At 54.5% G+C, this 22,650-nt stretch overlaps 1 protein-coding gene across 1 annotated transcript; it reads right to left on the bottom strand.

Moving 5' to 3' along the window:
* Window positions 1–3,600: 3,600 nt before the first annotated feature.
* On the bottom strand, window positions 3,601–20,653 carry RHOBTB2 (Rho related BTB domain containing 2). The gene is made up of 10 exons (XM_088020995.1): window positions 20,111–20,653; window positions 15,856–16,057; window positions 15,053–15,156; window positions 14,331–14,516; window positions 12,644–13,665; window positions 12,223–12,341; window positions 9,768–9,918; window positions 6,231–6,319; window positions 5,308–5,413; window positions 3,601–3,848 (listed from the first exon to the last, which is right to left on the bottom strand). The coding sequence occupies exons 2-10, from the start codon at window positions 16,045–16,047 to the stop codon at window positions 3,631–3,633; spliced, it is 2,187 nt and encodes a 728-aa protein (XP_087877121.1). The 5' UTR covers window positions 16,048–16,057; window positions 20,111–20,653; the 3' UTR covers window positions 3,601–3,630.
* Between the last annotated feature and the right edge of the window lie 1,997 nt (window positions 20,654–22,650).

The raw sequence follows: 22,650 nt of genomic DNA, 5'->3' as shown, positions 1-22,650 counted from the left end.
AAGATGTGCATCTTCCTATTTTTATATTTTTGTATTCTGATTTGTATTTTTGATTTCTGTGAGCATGTAGAACCTTTTGAAATGCACTTACTAGTCTGATTGCACGGGTTGCCTGAATGGGAGCAGGCAACCATAGAATGAGTACAAACACAAAGGGGAAAGACGAAAAAGCCCACCTCTGGATGGCCTGGGTGGGTTCCGGTTCTCCCTCAAATGCAGCTTGAGCTTTCCAGGATCTGATGGCCAGAAACTTCTAAAGTGCCCACCCTTTCCCCTTATTTTGTGGGTGTATGATTATTTACATTACTTATAGGCTGATGTTTCCAAGTAGGGAGAGTGAGAAGAAGGGGTATCCTTGTGCATCCCTGTGTTTGGGTGGGCCTCTTTCTCACCGATGGACGTGGGTGGGGGTGGGAGATGGGTTAGAGCTGAGGTGGCAGATAGGTTCTATGTCATGTGCCATTGCATTGCAGGTCACGAGTGTGGACCTTTGGCCCCATCTTCATCTTCAGCTCTCCTCCCACCACACCCATGTTCCAGTCCTGGCAGGATAATGGTACAGAGTTTATTCTCAGGGTTCTCAGGCTTCCCCACCTCAAAGGTCTGTGTGTGCCCAGACTGGTAGGGCTGGGCCCAAACTGGAATCACCTGAACACTTTAGGCACATTCAGGGAATTGATGTTCTAGCAGAGTTCGGTAGGGGCACAAACCTCATGGCCTTGCTGTTTACCTCCCTCTCCCACTTCCTGCCAGAGGTTCCCCACCCCTTCCCTTTCCTGGAAGACTCAGGGTTCCATGCAGGGCGCTTGTATCTTCAGAAGGAGCCACGGATTTTTGCTAGTCAGCCTTCAGTGCACCTGCAGTCCCTTTCTCAGAGGACTTGAGTGCCTTATCAGAGTTGGTCATGCTTATTCATTTAAGGTAAGCTGCATCAGAGCACAGAGCTGACCCAGTCCAAATGGCACTTGGCCCTCAACAGGCACTTAGCATTTCATGGGCGACTGGTGTCCTTTCATGCTTCTCTCCAGTGGAAGGTGCCTCCTCTGGAGAGGTGGTTGGACATTATCAAACAACACAAAGAAGGCGATTAGGTACAAAATACTCATGTATTATGAATTCATGACCAAATTAAATATGAAACCTTATATAAAAAGAGGTGTGTGTGTGTTTTCTCCCCCACCCTCCCACTCTCCTCTGAAGCAGCTTTGAGCGACATGAGTACAGGGGGGTGTGTTCCTGTGACTTGTCCTTCCTGTCTCCCTGCATTTCCAAATGCCAGGTTCTTGTGGGACTGGAATTCTGCTCCTCCTCCCTCCTTCTCTCCTGGGAGGTCACCAGCCCTGACCTGGCTCCCCCACAGCCTCCCCAGGTGGTGTCTCTGGTTTGCACCTGGGCCTGCTGGGCCCCCAGAGTGTGGCTAGGAAGGGACAGTGGGTCCCTGAGGGGTGAGCCAGGATGGTTGCCAGGTTGCCAGGATGGTCCTGTGGCTCCTCTCCCATGGGCTCCCTGCACCCCCTTGGCCTTTTCGCATCCTCATCGGCAGGCCATACTGCTCAGCCCCCCATTCCCCCTCCCCCTGGACTTTAGGTTTCTGCTTTCCCTCTCACCAGGAATTCCCGGGAGACCCCATGGCCACACCTCTGGTTCCCTTCCCCAGAGAAGGGTGCTGGGTGCAGAGCTGCACTCTCCTTGCGAGCTGCCTCCTGCCCTTGCCCCCTGGCTCCTCAGCCTCGCCCTGATGCCAAGGATGAGAACGGAGCAGGCAGGAGCAGACGTCTGGCCTGCCAGCCGGCCAGCCACCCTAGAGAAGGGGAGGCGGCTTAGACAACAGGGGGTGCCACCCTAGACCCGCCTGGCCTGCCACCTCCCACTCCTTCTCTTGACAATGACTTACCATCAGATCTCTAGGTCTCAGTACCACAGAATTGTTCCAGACTTTTCCTGTTTCTGGGTTTGCTTGACCCCAGACCTGAAGCCAGGGTCTTGCTGGTGGAGCCCACCCCAGGCTTCCACTCGTCATCAGTGGGACTCTGGCTTTTAAGACGACATACGGTGTGGGGGCTGAAATATGGGTCAGAATCACAAAACCGGGAGAGGTAAAATGTGGCCCAGCTTTTCCCCATGGGGTTACAAGCTGCTGTCTTAGCCCCCACAATCCTCCGGTCTGGTCTCCCTCTTCCCGGGACTGACTTTGCTTTGTCCCTGCTCACATTTCCCCTTTTCCTCCTTCCCTTCCTCACCCTCCCCACCCCACAACTAGCACTAAGTGAGGTCACGTCCTGTGATCCTTCATTACCCGGATTCCTATTCTCCAAGTCGGTGCCCTTTCCCCTGACCTTTGACCGCCCCCCCCCCCACATTCACATCCTGAGAGGAGGAGAACAGATTCTCATGATGGGCCAAGGCAGGGGTCCAATACCATGTTCAAGCCCTGAGACCCCCCTGCCCCTGCCCCCGAAGCCTCCATCCCAGCACGCTAACTCAGAACTCGTGCTGTCCCCGGAGCCAGCCGGCAGGGTCTGGGCATCCCCAGCCGCAGTGGGTGACGAGTCCTTTCCCCACAGGCACTGGAATCACTTCCACGGCCTACGCTCTTGTCTCATCAACACGGAGGCCCCACTTTGTAAGCGACACAGGGGCTTTTTCTGTTCTTGTTTCTTTTCTTTGAGGGGATAGAGGCCAACATGTTTTTGTTGGTGGTGCTTTTGCTGTTGTTTGGGGGTTTGTTTGTTTTGTTTTGTTTTGTTTGCTAATTTTGCCCCACCGTGCTAAGAGGCCGTGCTAACCAGAGGCAGGGGGAGGAGCCCAGAGAGCATGGGGTTGCTGCACCCAGACACCCCCCCCCCCACTTTCTCCTCTCCCCTGTTCCACCTGTTTCCTTTGGTTCCCATCTCTGGATCTGAGTGGTGAAGCACAGGGAGGGAGAAGTTTCTCACGGCACCACGAGGCGCTGCTCCTAGGCCTAAAGCTCTGACCAGGCTCTGCCATCCTCGATCAGGCCTGGCCACCTACCGCCCTGGGAGGGAGGGATGCTTGCCAGAGTGCAAGCCTTCCCACCCGTGGCCTCGGCAGCCGCACCCCAGGATGTGGAAGCCTCGAGCTGGGTCTGAACGCTTCATTTCTACCCTGACTTCTCCGGTGAGGAGCTGAGTAGGTGCTGTGTGGAAACTGCCCACAGAACATCTGCCACCCTCAGGTCCGTGGATGGAAAAACGTGGCCAAGAGAGACAGGACCCTCCCCGAGCACAGCCACTCCCGGGGAGGGGGCTGCCTCCACAGACCGAGCGACACAGCCTCACGGCTGGGAGAGTCTCCCATGGACGCCAGCGTTCTCTAGCCCAGAGTCAGATGCCAAAGCTCTCGGTGCCTTCCCCCCCCCCACCTCCCAGCAGCCGTCTGCCTCCCTGCCCTGCTCTGGAACCGCAGTCCCCTGCAGGGGGTCCCCGTACTGACCCACAAGCCCCCCCCCCCAGCTACGTTGGCTGCTGAGAACAGCGCTGCCCTTAGGGTCCTGGTTCCGTGGGTCCTCTTGTCCCTGGAAGGTGGAGGGGGCGATGCAGAAGAGCAGAGGGGCGGGGGGGGGGGGGGGAGTGGGGGAAGGGCAGCAGGGCCAGAAAGGGTGGCAGCATCTCAGACCACAGCCGAGGACGAAGAGGGGGATGACGAGGAGGCCGCAGAAGAGGACGGCGAGGAGGGACTGTTCCAGAACAGCCACCGCCGCTTGGGCTGCCGTTTCAGGTGGAGGTAGTCCTCCTTCTGGCGCTCCTTCCGTGCCCGCTGGTAGTGGTCCTCCTCCTTCAGGTACCAGACGGGCGGCCAGCGGTGCTTCTCGAAATACTCCTGGTTTTCTGGAGCACAGCGCAGTAGGGCTTGGTTAGAAGGCCGGCACCGGGATGTGGGGGGGGGGGGGGGTGTCCAGGGGCCACCCGCCTACCCTCCCCACCCCCCGCTCCCTCCCTGACACTTCTACCCTGGGGACCCTCCGGGGCACGCCCAGTCCCAGGGGCCAGAGCGTCAGCCCTGCCTTCAGAGCCCTCCGTGTCGCTGCAGAGCTTCCTCAAGAAAGCCAGCGCCAGGGCTGGGGCAAGGCACTTCCGCTCCGCCGGGCTCCGTGGCCGAGGGACAACCTAGATGGGCTTCCTGCGCGCTGGGAACGCACCAGGCTGCGACGGAGCGTGAGGAGGGAGAAGGGCAGCAAGCTGCTGGGCCCAGCTGGGGTGGCAGCACAGGCGGCCGAGAGCTGGCCTCTGAGGGAAGCGGAGGGAGGGCTGCAAGAGGACAAGGCGGGTCGGCCTGGACGGAAGGCTAGGCCGAGGGGTTCGGACTGATTCCGGAAGGCGTGGCAGGCGCGGAAGGTGTGGAAGGTTTGGACCAAGGCAGTGATGTGGTTGGAGCTGTGCTTGCGAAAGAAAACGCCCGCAGGGTGTAAAGGAGAGCGTGCGGGTGGGGTCGGTGCGGGAGGACCGGGCAGCAGGGAGAGTGCGGGGCGCCCAGTGAAGACCTGAAGAATGCATAGTGGCAGGAACTCAGGGGGCCACGACACCGCTCCCGGGAGCCCGTGCACTTCCTGTTGGGCCCCAGGACTGGAGACATTAATTAAGCAGAGGTGGAACCGCAGGGACCTCAGAGGACATCTGGACCTGGGTGATCCAAGCTGTGCCTATTTCTAGGTTGTGAAATCAGTGTGGTGGGTCATAAGCCGCATTAAAAATAATTCATAGTTTTTTAATATGTGTACTGGCTCACAACAAAATAGAGTTCTTATTGTGGAGCCCTGTCTCAAAAATACTCAGTTGTTAAGCGTCTACCTTCGGCTCAGGTCATGATCTCAGGGTCCTGGGATCGAGCCCCGCATCAGGCTCCCTGCTCTGCAGGAAGCCTGCTTCTCCCTCTCCCACTCCCCCTGCTTGTGCTCCCTCTCTCACTGTGTCTCTCTCTGTCAAATAAATAAATAAAATCTTTTAAAAAAAAAAATACCAAGTCCGAAATACCAAAATACACCTCCCCCCCAAAAAATACCAGGTCTGAAAAATACCAAAAGTCCAACGCCTTCTTTGTACTTGTGAGAAATAGGAGCCCAGAGAGGTAAAGTGAATTGCCTGAGGTCCCCAGCTGCCCTGATCTTTTCCTGGGCTCCCCTCTGTTTGGCTGGATACACCTTTGCCAGCTACCCGCCACCCCCCCCGCCCCAGCTCAAGTCCAACCCAAGGGTCTCTGGCAGCTTCTGGACGCCCTGGGGTCGAGTCAGAGATCTGGCCCCGTAGGCATGCGGGAGGAGCACACACAGGTCCTGCAGGAGACGCTTACCTGGGGACATGGCCTTCATGTCTCGGGGGAACTTGCGGCACACATTGTTGTAGTTGGTGCAGATGTGGTGAAGACACCAGTCGGCCAACTGGTACGCGCAGTGGAACTGGGGACAAAAAGGAGCACCTACGCTGGAGCCCCAGGGAGGGTCCACACAGACACCCGTAGCTGTCCTCAGAGCCCAAGCTTTGGTGCAGATGGGCAAAGCCCTGCAGTTGTAACGAGCCCCTCTTGAGAGGCAAACCCACACAGAAGTGTGAGGAAACACTTAATTTGCTCCTTGGCGCCACCACCACCCCCGTCACATCAGGTCACCTCTGTCCTGCCCCCAGCACCCACAGAATCCATAGATGCGTGTGGTGCCTTCCTACCATGTCCGTCCTCCTTAGATCCCCCCTGGAGATGTCCTCCTCCGCCCACCGGGGGCCAGAGCAGCCTGCACGGAGGGGTACACAACCAGGCTTAGAGGGCCGACTTCCCCAACTGTGTCCACATGCCTCAAAGCTGCAACGTCCACTTCATGAGCTGGCTTCTAGTGGCAGAATTGATGCACTCGGAGGGCCGTGTGCGAGACTTTGCTTGTTTGCTTGGGAATAAGGAGGTGGGCAGCCCATTTTAGATGAAGAGTCCTCAGTGACCTCAGGCATGCTGCAACCACGTGTATGTACGAGACTGGGCTTCTGTCCCCTGCCCTATGGTCGTACAAAGCCTCAGTCCCTTCCCGCCAGTCCCATTCCTCTCGGCATGTCAGAGTGAATCCTCTGGCATGGACGATGAGGCAGGCCCTGCCCAATCCAGGAACCAAGTCTAACAGCGGGCTCCCTTCCTACCCACCGCCTGCCAGCCTTCTTCAGTCCCTGCCAATGGGCAGACAGAGCCCAGAGTCAAGAACGGTGGAGAGAGTCCTTCCCCTGCCATCATACCTGAGCCAGTTCTAGGAACAGGAGGACGTCCCCATCAATGTCCACCATCATCTGAGTTGCTTCCATCAGCCCGGTCACTGTGTACTGCTCTGTGACACACACAGTCAGGAATCAGCTGAAGAACCACATGAATGGACATGCACTCACTTCTACCCCCGGCAGGGACCCACTGCAGGGCAGACAGACAGGAGGGCCCACTGGCAAGTCCCAGCAGGCCAGGAAAGACCACAGGTGATTGAAGTCTGCTCCACCGGTGAGGAAATTGGGATTACAGCAAGACTTTCCCATTGGAGCGGGGCTGGGGCAGTAAAAGGGGATGTTAGTTAGACTCAAGCAGGAGAACTGTTCCAACTACATTTGTTGCCCCCAGTGGTCTGGTATATGTAGGGTGAAAGCCCCCAGCAGAACCAGCCATTGACACGGATGAAAGAGGGTGGTAACTCCCAGCTGTGCTGAGAACTACGAATTACAACTATGGATTGAATCTAGTTGTTTGTGTTCACTGAAATTTTATAACAAATTGTGAACAGACCTTATATTTTATGTTAAAACATTTATATTAAAGAAGTAAACACTCTTAATCCTGAAGTTTAACTGTATCAGTATAAACTCATGAGGTATTTTATCTTCATGGGGGCGCCGGGGTGACTCGGTTGGTTAAGCACCCGACTTGTGATTTTGGCTCAGGTCGTGATCTCAGGGTTGTGAGATCAAGCTCCGTGTCAGGCTCCACACTGGACATGGAGCCTGCTTAAGATTCTCTCTCCCTCTGCTCCTCCCCTACCCCTGTTCATGCTCGCTCTCTCTCTCTCTCTCTCTCTCTCTCCCCTTCTCAAATAAATAAACAAACTTTAAAATCTATTTCCCAGATCTAAGAAAAGACCTAGAAACAAGAGACGACAATGCAGTATAGTCATGTGCATCCCTAATGCTCAGATTATAGTCTTGAAATACCATGTCCAACTATAAGAAACAGACTTCTTAGAGAGATGGTTGATTCGAGGTCTGCAGCAGGAGATGTACAGAATGAACCTGGAACATCTTGTCGTTCCACACAACCAGAAAGCTCATTCTGGTGCCAACCTGAAAAGACGCCTGCTGGCAAAAGGTGCAGTGTGGTATTCCAGCTTCAATAAAGATAACTGTAATTATTTGAAACCAATCGAGTATGTTTGTAATAACACTTAAAAATAAGAACTGATCAGACACCCACAAAGGGTGATGGGAAACAAATTTATCTCGAAGACCGGTAAATAAAAGGATACAACCAAGCATTCATCTGCCCTTCCTATGTGAACCACACCACTGGGTAAGCAAAGAGTAGGTGAGGGGAAGCTGCTCTCTTTTTCAACATATTCCAACAGACAAAGAAGGAATGACTGAATTGGAATATTATCATTTCACAACACCTCATGAATCAATGGATTCAGGCAATGATACTCAGTGGCTGCTAACATCACAAAAAAGATCACAAAAAGAGACAAAGCTTCTTGATGAAAAACAGAAATGGGGCGCCTGGCTGGCTCAGTTGGTGGAGTATGTGACCCTTGATCTCGGGGTTGTGAGCTCAAGCCCCACACTGGGTACAGAGATTACTTAAAAATAAGATCTTAAAACAAAACAAAACAGCAATAACCTATAAAGTTGTTTTAGCAAAAGAAAATTGAATATGGATCCGATCTAGCCCCTAGACCCAATGGCCAGTCAGTGAAAAATCTAGATTTTCTGGAACATCAGTGGGTTTCTTCCAATAGATAAACTGCAAGGGAAAAAAAAATTTAATGGACAAGGAACCTTTAGATTAGGAGAAATTTAAGAGGCATTTAAAAAATAAGACCATGCTTTGGTGTTTAAGGATGCACACATGGAAGATAAAACTATGAAGAGAAAGAAGTGAGGCCAATAAAAAAATACCCTACAAAGGAGTAATAGGCAAAGTGTTACTCCTGAGGACGTGGATGGACCTGTGACTGGCGGGGACAGGCCGAGGGCTTCTGCTATGGCCGGCAAGGAGCTAGCTCCTGACACGGGTCCTTTGACTCTATAATAATTCATGAAGCCGAACATATGTTTCATGCATTTGTGCTCTATTGAACAATGAAAAAGTTTTAAGCTTGAATTAATAACTTCATAGAAAGCATATCTCCCAAAACCTAGAGCATCACCAAATATACCATGCTCGGCATTTCCCACTGCTCCTTGACAAGCATGTGCATGACACATATCTGTATACTTTGTCATTTGTATGGACCGTCTCCCAGAAAAGTCATTCAATGGGTATTTTCTACAAGCCTCTCCACACAGCGGCACAGTGTAACACTGGCAACAGCTGACTTGTTTCCGATCGCCCGCCATGATGAAGCAAACTTACAGGAACATCTTTATACATATTTTGCTTTGGGTCATATCTTTGGAGATAGTCTTTCAAAAGGTGAATTACTAGGTCCAAGAGTTTGGAAGTCGTCTGTGCTCTGTGAAGACCACACCACTTTCCACGGGCAGCTACGGTGGACATACTGTCGCAGCTGTGATCTTTAGAAGCCTCTCTTGCTCCCCACCCTAAAGCCCTTTGTGTCTCCAACTAGGACTCTCTCTGTAGGCTCAGCTCTTAACAGTCAAATTCTCATCAACGATTTCTTCCTTCTTCCTATGACCAAGCCCCATGTTATAACTAATTTCTCATCACGGTATTGCTGTTTTCCTCCTAAGTGAGTCCCAGTCTTGACCATCGGTCCAGTGCCCCAGCAGCTCTGGTGCTAGATCCTTCCCTGAATCTCAACTCAAGTTGTATCTAAGGCTCTGCCCTCTGCCCCCTGACCTACCCAAGAACACGGACCCCGATATCAACAGCAGCAGAGGCGCCAACACCAACACCAACACAGTGCAGACACCAATCCCAACGTGTGGCAGCACTCCCTTCAGCTGGATAGCACCATTCCTCTTCTCCAGCCCCTCAGCCCCTCCACCGCCCCCCACCGCCTGCTGGGCAGTTTCCCCGTGGCCTCAGGCCCTGCTCCACCCCAGGCCCATTCTCAAAGCTGAGCTCCAGCTCTCATGGTCTTTTCAAGGATCTAGGGGATGGGAGGTCAATGTTTATTGTCTGCTTCTGGAAGAGACAGAAAGTGAAGATGGAGGAGGAACAGAAGAAGGATGAGAAGAAAGAAAGAAGACAGAGCAGGTGGTGAGGAACCAAAGGGGGGCAATGAGGAATGGCGTTCTATTCCTCTTGACTTAAGCGTGCCCCGCCGAAGCGAAGCTGATGGAACACCAGCGCTGTCATCTACTGGATACCGCTTCGTGGGGCCCATAACCCTTTGCAGAGAGCCTGTCACGTGACACCATCCTGTCTCTCACACGTGCTTCTTTACATCTATGGCCTCACCCAAGCCCCAGTGCGCATCGACATATTTCACTTTATGTCAACACATTTCCTTGGTGCTCGCAGCCTGTCCCCTGGGGGAGGCAGGTGAGAGGAGAAATCAGCACCTGGGGGGGGATGGTTTCCCTGGCTTCTCCCCCAGAGAGGTCCCCGCGTACCTGTGAGGGCAACCAAGTGCGGCAGGCAGAGGCGGTTGGCCAGGATGATGAGCTTCATGTCGTCCAGGTCGGGACTGGAGGTGAACATGCCCGTGTAGAGGTACTCCAGCACTGCCCTCATGCAGCTCTTGCTAGTGTAAGGGAACGCCACCTGCGGGGGAAGGGAGACAGAAGGCCTCAGGGAGGCCCAGCCTTATGGAAGGAGGAGCTCAGGCCGGGGACACTCAAAAGGCCCTGGCCCCCTTGCTGGCTCCACCGGATGGGCAGCCATTCCTGAGCTGCCCCTGTACCCGCTCCGAAGGCCCACCAAGGCCTGTCTCCCAGAGCAAAACCCTGCACTGAGCCTGCATGCTGACCACACCAGTGAGCAGCGCTCTGACATTTTAAAAGGACCTGCGTTCAGGGCGCCTGGGTGGCTCAATCGGTTGAGACTCAGACTCTCGAGTTTGGCTGAGGTCATGATCTCAGGGTCGTGAGATCGAGCCCCACGCTTGCTCAGTGGAGAGTCTGCCGGAGACTCTCTCTCTCTCCCTCTCCCTCTGCTCCTCCCCACATTCACGAATGTGCACTCCCTCTCTCTCTCTCTCTCAAAGGAGTCCTTCCTGCCACCTGAACCCACACACCCTGGCCCTTCCTGGCCTTACAGAGGGCAGTGCAAGTGGGGTACGAAGGAGCCAAGCCAACACCAGCTGGCTTCCTGCTGGCTGCCTGAAGCTGCTGCTTTGGGCCGCTGGGATCTCTTCCGAGCAGCGCTGCAACAAAAACTGCTTTCTCATCAGACACGAGTCTCTCCAAGCTGCATGGGAGTCATCTGGAGCTCTAACGCGGCACCGAGAAGTGCCTGGGGCGGGCCAGCCCCTGGGGCTCCACTCACAGAAGCCAATCCCACTCATGCTTCAAGGATCAGAGACCAGCTCACAGTTCAAGCCCTCCACTTAGCCTTCTGGAAGCACTCCCTTCCCGGAAATCTTAAGAAACTGTCATTCTACGTCACAGGAAGCTATCTTGTGTTGTTCCCAGTCCTGTCTTTTCCCTCAAGTGTTGGGTGAGCTCTTACTAAAGGACGTGCAGAGCGGGGCTGGGGAGAGGGGGGAGGGAAGAAATCCCAGATCAGGCAAGAAAATGGCATGTGGACCCCCAGAACCTCAAGCAGTTGCACAAACTGGTACCTTGTTAACTGCGAGGCTGACTGTGGCCAACTAACGGTACAGGAGTTCACGGAAAAGAGAGAATACTGAGGGCCCCAGCCTGAGCTACTCTGCTCGGCTGCTCGAAGGGAAAGGAGAGAACAGACTGAAGAGACTATTTCTAAGGATGCACTGATAGGTCCCGTCCAACTCTGTGTTTCCAGTCTCGGTGCCTGAGAAAGTGGCCGTAACAGTGACGGAACAGCCAAGTCGGAGCAGTGCTGATTAGAGGGAAAGGTGACTGTATGAAGCATTTCTTTTTCTGGTCTGAGCTCTGCTGCTTTGACATCTGGGGCCTTGCTGACCCAGCGGGGCTGCCCCTCCCACGGCTAGCCAATGCTAGCGGCAGTAAAGGACGTACTCAGCCTGCCTTTCCCGTGCAAACCAACCAGTCCTGTGTCCACACCCCAGCCACCTCCTTTATCAGGCTCATTCCCTCAACCACTATCCCCTGCCCTAGTCACCCCAAGCCCAGGTGCCAGATGACTTGGGACAGCCCCAAAGCCTGCTGAAATTATTCAGACAACCCAATCCTAAGCCTGCTCCCCTTGCCTCACCAGTTCCTTCCCATAGAAACTACAGTGAAGGCTCTTGTTCGCGTCCCCTTCACTCCCTTTGCCTAAAGACTGACCCTGGTGCTTCCCTGTGTGGTCCCCTATATGATGCATGCCCCCTCCTACTGACACCTGGGAGTATAAAAGTCTCTCTGTCCAATGGCAATTTTCTGGTCTGTGGGCTTCACCGTACCTAATAGTAAGACTTACATTTAAAACAGTGATAGAGTCGCGTTAGCACACACTGAATTTTTTCCCCTTGGCTCACGTGTGTTAGGGAGAAAGCAAGGTACAATGTATAGAGCTAAGGAATCGGAAGTCTTGAGTTCAAGTCCGAACCTCTCCTTTCTACTTATTTAACTTTGTACCAGGCACTTAACTTCCTGGGGACTCACTTTCCTTGTAAAGTGAGAACACGACGCCATGTGCAGGAGCTGTGTGTGAGGTGAGACACGAGATAATGATCAAAAGTGCTTTCTATACCATAAAGTGAAGATGTCACCATAATCCCCTGTCTTGAAATTTCATAAGATCCTTGGCTATGGGAGCCACCTCTTAAACTTATCTCGAGTCTGTCACTCAGTGGTGAGCAAGCACACAGTCAGTAACAGAAGGTAGTACTGACTGAAGGAAGCACCAGTAAATGGCAGATGCCTCAGGTGGGAAGGGTGTGGGTCTCTCTCTCCTTCCCACCTATTCCCCTCCTAGCCTTACCTCCCTGGTGGAACTCTCCACAAATGGCCCCCCAAACATGGCGGCCATCCAGTCACAGCTGGAAATCAACAGGGGCTTATGGGCGCTGATGGTGCCATCATCCAGGATGAAGGTCACATCTGTCCGGGAGGAGAAGAGGCATCACATGAGGATGTGGTGAAAGGATGTGGGAGAACCCATCCCAAAGATCGACACTGTGCCCACACAACCCACTTCCTCCTGAAGCCATTCATGTAGAGTGCTACCTGACCAAGCTCTTGGGCTTGGGGACCAGGCTTCAGGAGCAGAGCCACCCTGTCTCCAGGACATCGGCAGCTGAGATGACTCAGAATGCTAATTGGACCAACGCAGACTCTTCAGAAGGCTAACTGGAGGGAAGTCCCCTGCTCTCCGGCAGTCAATTCCTAAGCACAGTCCATACCTGAGAAGGTGCCTTTTGCCAAGCACTCCTTAACCCGGTTAGTCCGGCGGACATGGAAGGCCTTAGTGATCTCTTGGTTCATGAACGCCTCATTGTTGAGAATGTTGGCCACCATCATGCGCAGATCAAAGACCTCAAGCAGTTCGGCAATGTGGGCGATGTGCATGAGGTCGCGCTCGTTCTCGTCCAGCTCCCCGGTGTACAGGTACTTGAGAACAGCCCGGAAGGGCCCTGGCTGGATGGAGTTGTCCATTTTTACCACCACCATCAGCCGGGATTTGTAGGTCAGAGGATCTTCTGCCATTTCTTCCTGAATGCTCACAAAAGCTCTGCTCCAGGAAGACAGGACTCGACCCCTCCCGGGCAAATACCCTGTTCCATTGCCCCGTAAGATCCCGTCACTAGTGGAGGCACGGAGCCCAGCAGGGCCAGAGCCCCCGCCCTCCTCCATGCTCTCACACACGTCAAAGCTGGCCGCCCGCAGCAGGAAGTCCCGGCCATGGTGGTGGTGGTGGTGATGGTGGTGGTGGTGATCAGGGTGACCCCGGTGGTCCTCTGGGCGGGGGCCCCCGGGCCCCGAGGGGCCCCCCAGCTCCCCCTCGCTCAGGTCCATGAGGAACAAGTCGTAGAACTTGGAGGAGGAGGTGGAGAGGTAGATCTTGTGGGCAAAGATGCGCACCCGCTCCTGCAGCACCAGTATGACATCCGCGCATAGCGGGTCCTCCAGGAGGTGGGCGGGGCACTCCTCGCTGCTGGAGGGGGGGTCGGGCACCACGATGATGGGGGGAGGCGGCTTGGGAGGCAAGAAGGGCGCCTGCAGCAGAGGCCGCTGCACATTGCGGAGGTGGGATTTCCAGAACTGCAGGTGGCGGCGGGAGATGAGCGCTGCGCGGATGGCGTTGTCAAAGACGTCCTTGATGCCAAACTGGGCCACCACGCTGGTCTCGTAGTAGGGGATGCCCAGCTCCTTGGCCACCTCCCGGCCCTTCTCTGGGGGAAGGATCTCATTGGGCTTGATGGGCCTAGTAGGTTCAAGAAGGAAGACCAAACATGTTGGCAGGAGAGGAGGAGAGGGGAGGGGCAGGGAGAGGCAGCTCTCCAGAGCCTGCCTGGTCTGTAGGGGACTGCTCAGGGTCTGTTTCAGTCCGACTCCTGCCCTTTCTCCTCTGCCTAGTCAAATTTTACCAGTCCTTCAAGGCCCACTTCTAATTCCCTCTTCTTGCAGGAAGCCTTCCGTATTTATGCCAGCCCCGCGCCCTCCCCAGCTCAAAGCAGTGGCAGCACTAACCACCTCTCTGGCAATTAGCATGCCACGTTCCACGCTGGTTTTTAACACGGCCATATATGGAGTTCATCTCCCAGCGTGATCATAAGCCCCATTTGTGCAAAGACTACCTCCTTTTCTCCTTCCCTCCCATGGTGCTTAGCCCAGGATTGCTCACACAGGGTATAAGAGATGCATGGATGCATGGATGCATGGATGCATGGATGAACAAATGAACAAATGAACAAATGAACAAATGAATGAATGGGCACACTCTTTGGCCTCCCACATGGCTTGCTTCAAATGGAGGGTGAGGTGTGATGAGGCCCAGTGGATTCCCTCAGGGCTGAACAGGGAGCCACGGAGATGCACCCTCTCCCTCTGTCTTCCTCCTTCCCCCTCCCTAGCACCAGCACCCCTTACCTAGCCAAGGGTCGCCTGGCCCTATTGACAGCCTCCAGGTCAGCATAGCGCAGGTCCAGCTGGCAGCCCACCAAGATGACAGGTGCTCGGGGGCAGAAGTGCTTGATTTCTGGGTACCACATGGTCTTGACATGGTGGAGGGAATTAGGGTTGGCAATGGAGAAGCACAGAACCACCACATCGGATCTGGGGGTGGGAGAGCGAGGTTATGGGCAGGGAAAGCTAGTGGTAGGTTACCCGCCCCTGGAACAAGGGAGAACATGCATACCCACCCCACCCTACAACACTACATTCCATGTCTGTCATAGGCATCTGCTCACATGACCTTACACAGAATGTATAATAATAGGACCTTGAATTTATATGCCTCGAATTTAGCATTTTAGAGCTTCCGAAAACCCTCATTTTGACCTCACGGCTATCTTATGGGTTAGAAATTACCATTTTACAATCCATGGCTGAGGAAAGTCAATTCAGAACAGTTCCCCTAATTGCGCACAGTCCCAGAGCTGAGAGGTAGCAGGGCTGAGAGTCCAACCTGGCCTCCTGACTCCAAACCCGGCTCCTTCCACTGCCCCGGGCTGCCTCCCCTGTGAGGGTCTGCCATGCTGTTTTCTCTGCTCCCTCCTCCCAGCTGAAATTTCACAGCATTGCTGTTCCTTGGGAAAGCAGGGAAAACCTACCCACCTGGCTCCCCGCAGGCAACCGGAGGCCTTACCTACCTCCCATAAGCAAAGCGACGATCTTTGTGGTGGTCTCCAAAGGTGTCCCAGAGGCGGAGGGAGACGCTGACATCATCTACCACATCTCTGGAGCGTTCCAGCACCTGTGGGGCGTGGGGGGTGGGGAGGAGAGGAGTGGGAATCAAGGGCAACAGTTCTAGGGGCCTCTGCACGTCAGCTCAGGGTGGCGCTGGCTCACCTCTGAGGCTCCCAGACGGCATGGGGGTGAAGGGACAGAGCTAGCTAGGGTTCTGGCAGCTTCCTCTGTGTGCCGTGCCCAGCACTTTCTCCGGGTGCCGTCTCTGCAGACGCCAACGGCAAGAGTGGGCTCTAAGCTGGCCGGAAGGGAAGACCCTCTAAGAGGGCAGACTGTCCTGGGGTGCAAGGGATCTCAGGGAGCCTGCCCTGTTCCCAGCTTCACCTGCACATTACAAGCCTCTGATTTTGGTTTTAGCCGACAGCTTCTTTCTTCCTCATCTTTCCAACACCCTCCCTTCCCCGCAGTGCTCCCCATTACTGGGGGCTGTGATTGCACAAAGATGCTATGCCCCAGGCAAAGCTTCGGTCTCAGGCACCAGCTCAGCCATGCAAAACACAAATGGTTAGGGATCCCTCCCCTGGGGTGGACTCCCCTCAGCCCTCTCTCCTGGGGCTCCCTCCTCTTCAGCTGCTCCCGCCCCATCCCCAGGGGCCTCCGTGAGCTCAGCACACGCCTGGCCACATTTGGAGACACTGAGCTACAGCTTGGGAAGAAGCCCAAGTACATGGGGCGGACCCCCAGCCGAGCGGCCTTGCAGCCTTACCTCCTGGCACACCCGATACTGGTCGATGGCCCAAACCGTGGGCACATGGGTGGCGAGCAGCTGGTACTGGGTGAGGGTGGCATTGCAGGCCCGGGCACAGATGAGCCTGGTCTTGCCCACCGCGTTGTCTCCCACCACAACACACTTGATGGTCTCTACGTTTGGCCTTTCATAATCCATGTCAGAATCCATTAATTGGGACCTGAGGGAGAGGAGTGTAGTGGTCAAGATGACTCCGCACCCCAGCTCCCTGACGGCCGGGGCCAGCCGCTCTCCTCAGCCGGGGCTGGCCCCTCTGCCAGCATTTGAATGGAGAGGGGGCGAAAGGAGTGGGTAGCTTTCTGGGTAATCGTTCTGCGGGGCCTGAGAAGCTGGGGGCCCGTTCAGGCTCAGAGGCGCAGTGGCACCACGTGAAACACTCGTCTGCCTCCTGTTGCCATCATCCTCCCACTGGGCTTCTGGCTGGGGGAGGCCTGTGAGAGATCCCACAGCAGAACCTGCCCCGGGCCTGTCCCCGCTCCCTCAGGAAGAGGAGGGTCCTCCTGGGAAGCTCACTCATCATCCACGCTCTCCTCCCCTGGACAGCACAAAAGCAAATAGCTGAGAGAAGCAGAGTACTGGCCAGGTCCCCACCCCTTCCCAGCAGGCCAGAGGGCAGGACCACTTTAAAATTTAATGGACTTGTCAGAGCTGGGTGGCAGCTCTCCTGTCCTCCACCTTTGCCTCCCTCCCTCTCTCCCTGGTGGTGGATTTTCAAGCCCTGGCTTGCCTATGGCTACCCTTCAAGGCTAACCCCCAGCCTCCTTCAGGGAGATGCTAGAATTCTTCCTCCCAATGCCTCTGGAGGCACCCGAGCAGCCCATGGGCCTCCCCTCCCCTCCTCGGAGCCTGTCATGTTGCCTACAGGGCTCACTCAGCAGCAGTGGAGATAAACATGGGTCTGTGACTATTCACTCCATGCATGGCCAGTGGGCCTTCCTGCCCCTACTCACACATGCCCTCCAAGCATCCTACATGCAGCCTCGGGGAGAGTGAGCTATGCCCCCTTCTGTGCCTTCCTTTCCCAGGGAGGAGGATTCTCAGGCTGGAAGCCCCCAGACCCCTGGCACACTCCTGGTAGGCTGCTTGCTCAATTGGCTGCATGGGTAATGGGGTTGCTGGGGGAAGCAGAGGGTCAGAAACTTGGGCCTGAATTTCTGGGCTAATGCTTGCCTCAGTTTCCTTCTGTGCTGAGCAGAGAGGCAGTGCCTTGTCCACCCACAGAGGGGGATGGCCTCAAATGAACAAAAAGAAGGCCCTCCTGTAGTCGAAATGTCATGTCAGTGTTTAAAAAGCTGTCACCAGGAAGGGACCCTCAGCTTGAGGGTGAGGGGGCTTTCGGTGGCAGTCTCCCAGTGGCATCTACTCTCCCGAAAGGGTTGAGGGGAGGAGGCAGGGGTAGGTGCAAGGCAGACATTGTTACGGAACTTGGTTTCACCTAGGTCACTGGCCTGCTCCTGCTCACATTCCCTGTGTGCACCAAGTCAGCCGGGGGCTGGAGCAGCCTGAGGACTCCTTCCTAGGCCAAGGAAGGCTGAGCTCCTAAGTGTCCTGGAGGCAGTCCAGGCGCCCTCACTGCTGAGCCATCCAGCCAGAGAGCCGGGCCACCAGCAGCAACCGAGCAGCTCCATTCCTGCCGGGCTGTAACTGGATGCCAGCATGCAGGAATGCAGAACTGAAATATCCAAGTAACGATGGCAACTGGGATTTGCGCGAGTAGATACATCTCAGCAACCTAAGCAAAAAGTGCAGCAAGGACTTTTCAATGAGACAAGCACCTCCTCCTTGGAATTTTACAGGATCTGAACTCGAAACAAGGGGTCTCCACGCAGCCCCTCCCCGGTCTCCAGAGCAATCGTCTGCAGGATTCCTCCTGCCTCCTCCACCCCTCCTCACCCTCCTCAGTGGGCCAGCCATTGTCCTAAGCACCATCTTGCCTCCTCCCTGCTCTCTCCTGAGCTGAGGACCGGGAACCCCGCTTGGATGGGTCCTGGTCTCAAGTCAGGCAACTGGGAAGGAATCGCCTGGGTTGTAGTTCTATACACTGAAGAACAAAACAGACTCCCTAGTAGGAACATGTATGGCTGGAGGAGAAAGACTATAACCCACTCGCCAGTAGAACTTCTTTCTTCAAATTTAGATTCGAATGGCCTGTGGGTGTGGAAGCAGAAGGGGGATGAGGAGGCATGGAGGAGGGGCATCAGTTCGTAAATCCAGGAGCATCTGGACCATGAGGAGGAGGCCAGAACACCGGTAGAGCAATGCTGATTCAAAACCAGAGAGTTTATGGTTAAAATACCCCTGCACACCTCATGTACCTCTCTGGTTAAGTAGGGGTGAGCCAACCAACAAGTAGGAAGGCAACAAACACTGCCGTGAGTATAGACAGCAGACCTGCTGGGTGCTTCCCTGGCTAGGCAGCCCCTTCCCATTCACTCTCCAGCGCTCCGCAGCCTTCCCCTGTTTACCCTTGGACTTCCCCCCTATTTTTATCATTCTCACCCACTTCACCCCTGTCCCAACCGCCTGACTTCAGATCTAGGAAACTTCATATCTAGGAAAGGGCAAATCACTTCGCTTCTCTGGGCATCAGTCTGCCCTTCTGGAAAATGGGTATGCGGGCTTTGGAAGAAAGTTTCCCAAATCTTGGTGAATTCGTGCCAAGAGAGCCCAAGTGGAAAGGAGATATTTGTCTTCTTATGTAATCTGGTATTATATAATGCTAGATTACATATCTATATATGTAATTCTATCTCTCTTTAAGATACAGACTGGCCCAATTAAGCCAACAGACAAAACTCTTTAGTCAAATCAGGCCTGTCTTAAACGAGGATCCTGTACTGGAGATAGCGTGCCAAAGCCCGCAGTAATAGAATTTCTGCTTTAGAATATTGCTACTTTACTGTATCATTGCTGATGTATGATGATATAACCCACTCAAGGAGCTTCTCAACTTCCCCTTCCCTTCTGGCACTCTCTCCTTCAATGACTCTAGACTTTTCCGCACAATTGCCTCATCCTCAGTCCCTCTGAGCCCCTAGACAAACCTCCACAGACTATGGCTTCCTTGCCATCCTGCCCTGGGTGTCACAACCTCCAATTCATTCCTCTCCCTCAGTGATCCCAGAGTCACAGAGGTGCTCCTTCCCTACCCTGTCCCATGATCCCTGTCCCCCTCTCCACAATCAGCCTCCTGCCCACTGCTCTCCCAGCTCTGTGTACTCAAGCCAGGCCAAAAAGCCAGGTGTGCTCGGATTAGCTACAACCCTCACCGGGTCCCAGTCCCACCCCCACACCCCTACACACACTCTTTGCAGAGCCCAGAAAAGCCCCCCTTTCCCTCCCACAGCTGATAGGAGGCTTGTTCATCTGTGGCTGCCCTAGTCTGGTTGTCAAGGAAACGACAGAATCTCCCTGGGAGCCTGGTCTGTCTCCTAGCAACCAATATCCCACATCCTGCATCTTACAAAATGCAAAAGGGAGGAATATTCTCAAAATGAAGGTAAAAATCAAGGAGGATGGAGAGGAAGGGAGAATCGGGAAGAGAAGACCAGAGAGGGTGGCTTTTCACCAGGGTTGCTGACACTGTAATATTGGGGAAGGTGGGGAGATGAATCCCTCCTGCAGATCCAGTGGACAGCAAGGCTCAAAGGGATCTTGAATGATATTAACAAAATATATACAATGATATAACAAAAATAACAAAAAATGCAAACCTAAACACACTCAAAAAAACCTTCTCAAACATCAACAAACAACGTTAAGCATCTCTCCCATAGTTTGCCAGAACTCTGATGCACAGACTGCAATGGAGTTGGGTTGAAAGAAATGTCTCCGGAACGGCGAGCAAAACATCCAAATTCCACTGGTTTTTAACAGAAACATTTCCACCACTCTGAACCTTTATTCCTCACACGCTGCTCTGCACACACACACACGAAATAAAAATTTTTTAAAAATGGGGAAAGAGGAAGGCCACGACACACCAAGGCAATCAAGTCATCTTCCTTTCTCTAGAAAAACCCGGAAAAGGTTAGTCCCCCGCCCCCTGAGACCCCAGCAGCCAAAGCTATAGCCAAGGGGAGAGGGGGTGCCCGGGGGGGGGATAGTCTTCAGAAGGGGCGCAGATAGGGCCGGGGAGGGCACAGGAGGGCGCAGCGGCGCGTTTCCAGGCAGCTTGCAACCCGGCCGTAATAGAAATTAATCATTTACTTACACCACTACATGTGACGGGGTAATTTCTAGTGTAAGGAACACATCTCTTCCTGCTAAGCACGCTCATTTTAGTGAAATGTCTGGGGTCACTCCGCGCGTGCAAGTTAGGACGATGCCGGCGCCGCCGCGCTGCTGCCGCCGCCGCCGCCGCTGCTGCTACAGGCTCCGGGCCCGGGTCGCGCTAGATCAGAAACTCTGACAGAGCAGCCCAGGCAGGACAGCGGGCCGGGAGCGGCCGCACGCGCGGCACTGCAGCCATTGCCTCTTCCGGATCAGCATCTCCCCGCGCCCCGGGCGCCCAATGTCATGGAGGCACGCTGGAGTGGGCTGCGCGCGGCCCGCCCGACCTCGGGCGGCTGGGCCGCGCCGCCGCCGCGGGTCCTCTGGCTGCGGAGGCTGGAGGCGACGCGCAGTTGAGGAGGAGAGGGGCGAGGCCGCCGCCGCTACGCGCGCGACCCGCTCCGAAGGCGCGGCCGCGAAGACGCCTGGCGCTGCAGTCCCGGGGACCGCTCGCGACCTCCTTTTTTCATTCACAAAAAAAGGAAAGGGGAAAAAAAAAAAAAGAAAGAAAGGGAGGAAGAACGGAGGGAGGGGAATCGCACCCAGGACGGCTGCCGTGACAGGCTCCGCCCACCGCGGAGCTCCGTTGGTGGAAAGGGGCCTGGGGGCGGGGGAGGGGCGGGGAAAGAAGGGGATTGGGCCACCGGCGGCCCCGCCCTGCCCCGCCCCGCGGCGCCGCTCACACCCTCCCGCCCTGCCTCCCTTCCCCCGCCCCGAGGGAAGAGGCTGGAAGGGTGTCGGCTCACTACCGGTCAGGGCGCAAAACCTCACTGGACTCCCACAGGGTTTTCCCCTTTCCTCCGCGAGGCTGCGAAAGAACTCTGAGACGCAGCTTAGCCCTGGAAGGGATGCGAGTTCGGGGAGGGGAACTTGACATATTTTCCTTGCCCCTTAAACCAGGCTTCCACCCCTGGCCCTCAGGGAGAGGAACACAGCCTTTCCACACAGGCCCTCCTCTGGCTTGAGAGTTTTCCTGGCACCTGAGGGCCTTCCTTCTTCGATCACCAGACGTTCAGCTACAGCCTGTGCTTCCGACTGCCATGGCCCATGAGTTTTAGAGTGGGTCACTATATCACCTGTACTATCTAGGCCTTCTCCCTTCCCTCCCTCTTCAGCAGTCTCTGCTTCCATCCCACGCCCATCCTATTGCCACCTGGAGTTTACCAATATCTTCTGACCTCTTAAAAGAAATGCCATGAAGACACTAGCCCTGGAGACGGTGTCCAAGACACCTTTGTGCTCTCCGTCTCGATTTACTAAAGAGGTTATAAGGGATGACATCTGTAATATGAGCAGTCCTCAAAGGAAGTTTCCATGTTCAAGGCTGGTTTGATTCTGATGGTCTTGACTACTGGTAATTACAGTGGCCAGCTCAGTCTGGTTTTATCCATCTTGTCAATTACCTCTATAGACAATTTTTTAAGTCCAGACTGACATGCCTTCCACCTCACCCCCTCAAGCTTGTGCTCTGAGAATGCAAATCCAGTTTAATATTAGTTTATGCAAAAATATGATTAGGGAGAGAAATCCATTGCCAAAAAAAAAGCCAAATAAAAATGAATTTTGTATTCTCTGAAGTATGCTTTCCATCTATGAATGCATACAGTTGAACGTTGCCCATTAGGGTATTTGTGATAAATGCGCTTTCTGGCCTGATCCATGTTCAGTAAATGCCTGATTGGTAGAGGATGCTTCCCCCATCTCCTTCTGAACCTACCCAGAGCTGGAGAAGAGATTAGGGATGACTGAGTGTGCCGCTTCATCCTTCTGGTTAGGATTCGGTCTCCATAAGAACAGAAAGTATTCGTTTGAATACATGCGTGGGAAAGACACTAAACCATGGGCAGGTGTGTTCTTCCCACATGTTTGGTGTTGAAGAGCCTCAGCCCATCTTCTGTGTGCTAGCGGTCACTGCCCCAAAGAAAACCATAGCATGATATCTCTGCATGGGCGTCACAGGAGGCCACAGCCTCTCCCACTGATACCCAGTTGCCCCCATCCAGCTCCAGAGCACCAGCCTGTTGGTTTCTTCACCTTTCACACATCCCAGCAGCAGGGATGGCCCCAGTACAGCACAGAGCAGGAAAACAGATCTGCCCTCTGCCCCAAATCATGGGGCTTCCAGGTCTGCTTCTATGGAGCCTTTGGGGAAAGAGCCAGCTCAGCCTGCGAACCTCACTGCCCAACCAGGCTGCCCTGTTGCGGTTTGAAGGTGTAAGTTTGGCCAAATGAAGTTGCACCTCCTGCTCACATTGGGTAAACTGTCTCAGGCAGAGAGAGCCAGGTGCTCCGCTGGGGGACAACACCTTAATTCCCAGTCCCACTTTTGGCACACAATCTTCTTTTTCAGCTTTTCCTCGACCCAGAGTTCTTCCTGATCAATCACCTCTCAGGCGTTCCCAGCCGGAGCTCTTCCTGATCAATCACCTCTCAGGCATTCCCAGCTGGAGTTCTTCCAACCTCTCTTCCCTCACCAAAGCA

This window comes from Eumetopias jubatus, unplaced genomic scaffold, assembly GCF_037043125.1.
Source record: "Eumetopias jubatus isolate StellerSeaLion01/CBP00866 unplaced genomic scaffold, mEumJub1_p1.0 scaffold_2, whole genome shotgun sequence".
Taxonomy (NCBI): Eukaryota; Metazoa; Chordata; class Mammalia; order Carnivora; family Otariidae; genus Eumetopias; species Eumetopias jubatus.
Note: the sequence above shows the minus strand (reverse complement) of the source record. Positions and strands in the feature narration are given on the sequence as shown.

Coding starts and splice junctions, on each gene's coding strand:
- RHOBTB2 (XM_088020995.1), bottom strand. CDS start 16,047: ATGGATTCTGACATGGATTATGAAAGGCCAAACGTAGAGACCATCAAG. Junction 5,414..6,230: donor TGTTCCTAGAACTGGCTCAG/GTATGATGGCAG, acceptor TTTTGTCCCCAG/TTCCACTGCGCGTACCAGTT. Junction 3,849..5,307: donor CATGAAGGCCATGTCCCCAG/GTAAGCGTCTCC, acceptor GCTGTGCTCCAG/AAAACCAGGAGTATTTCGAG.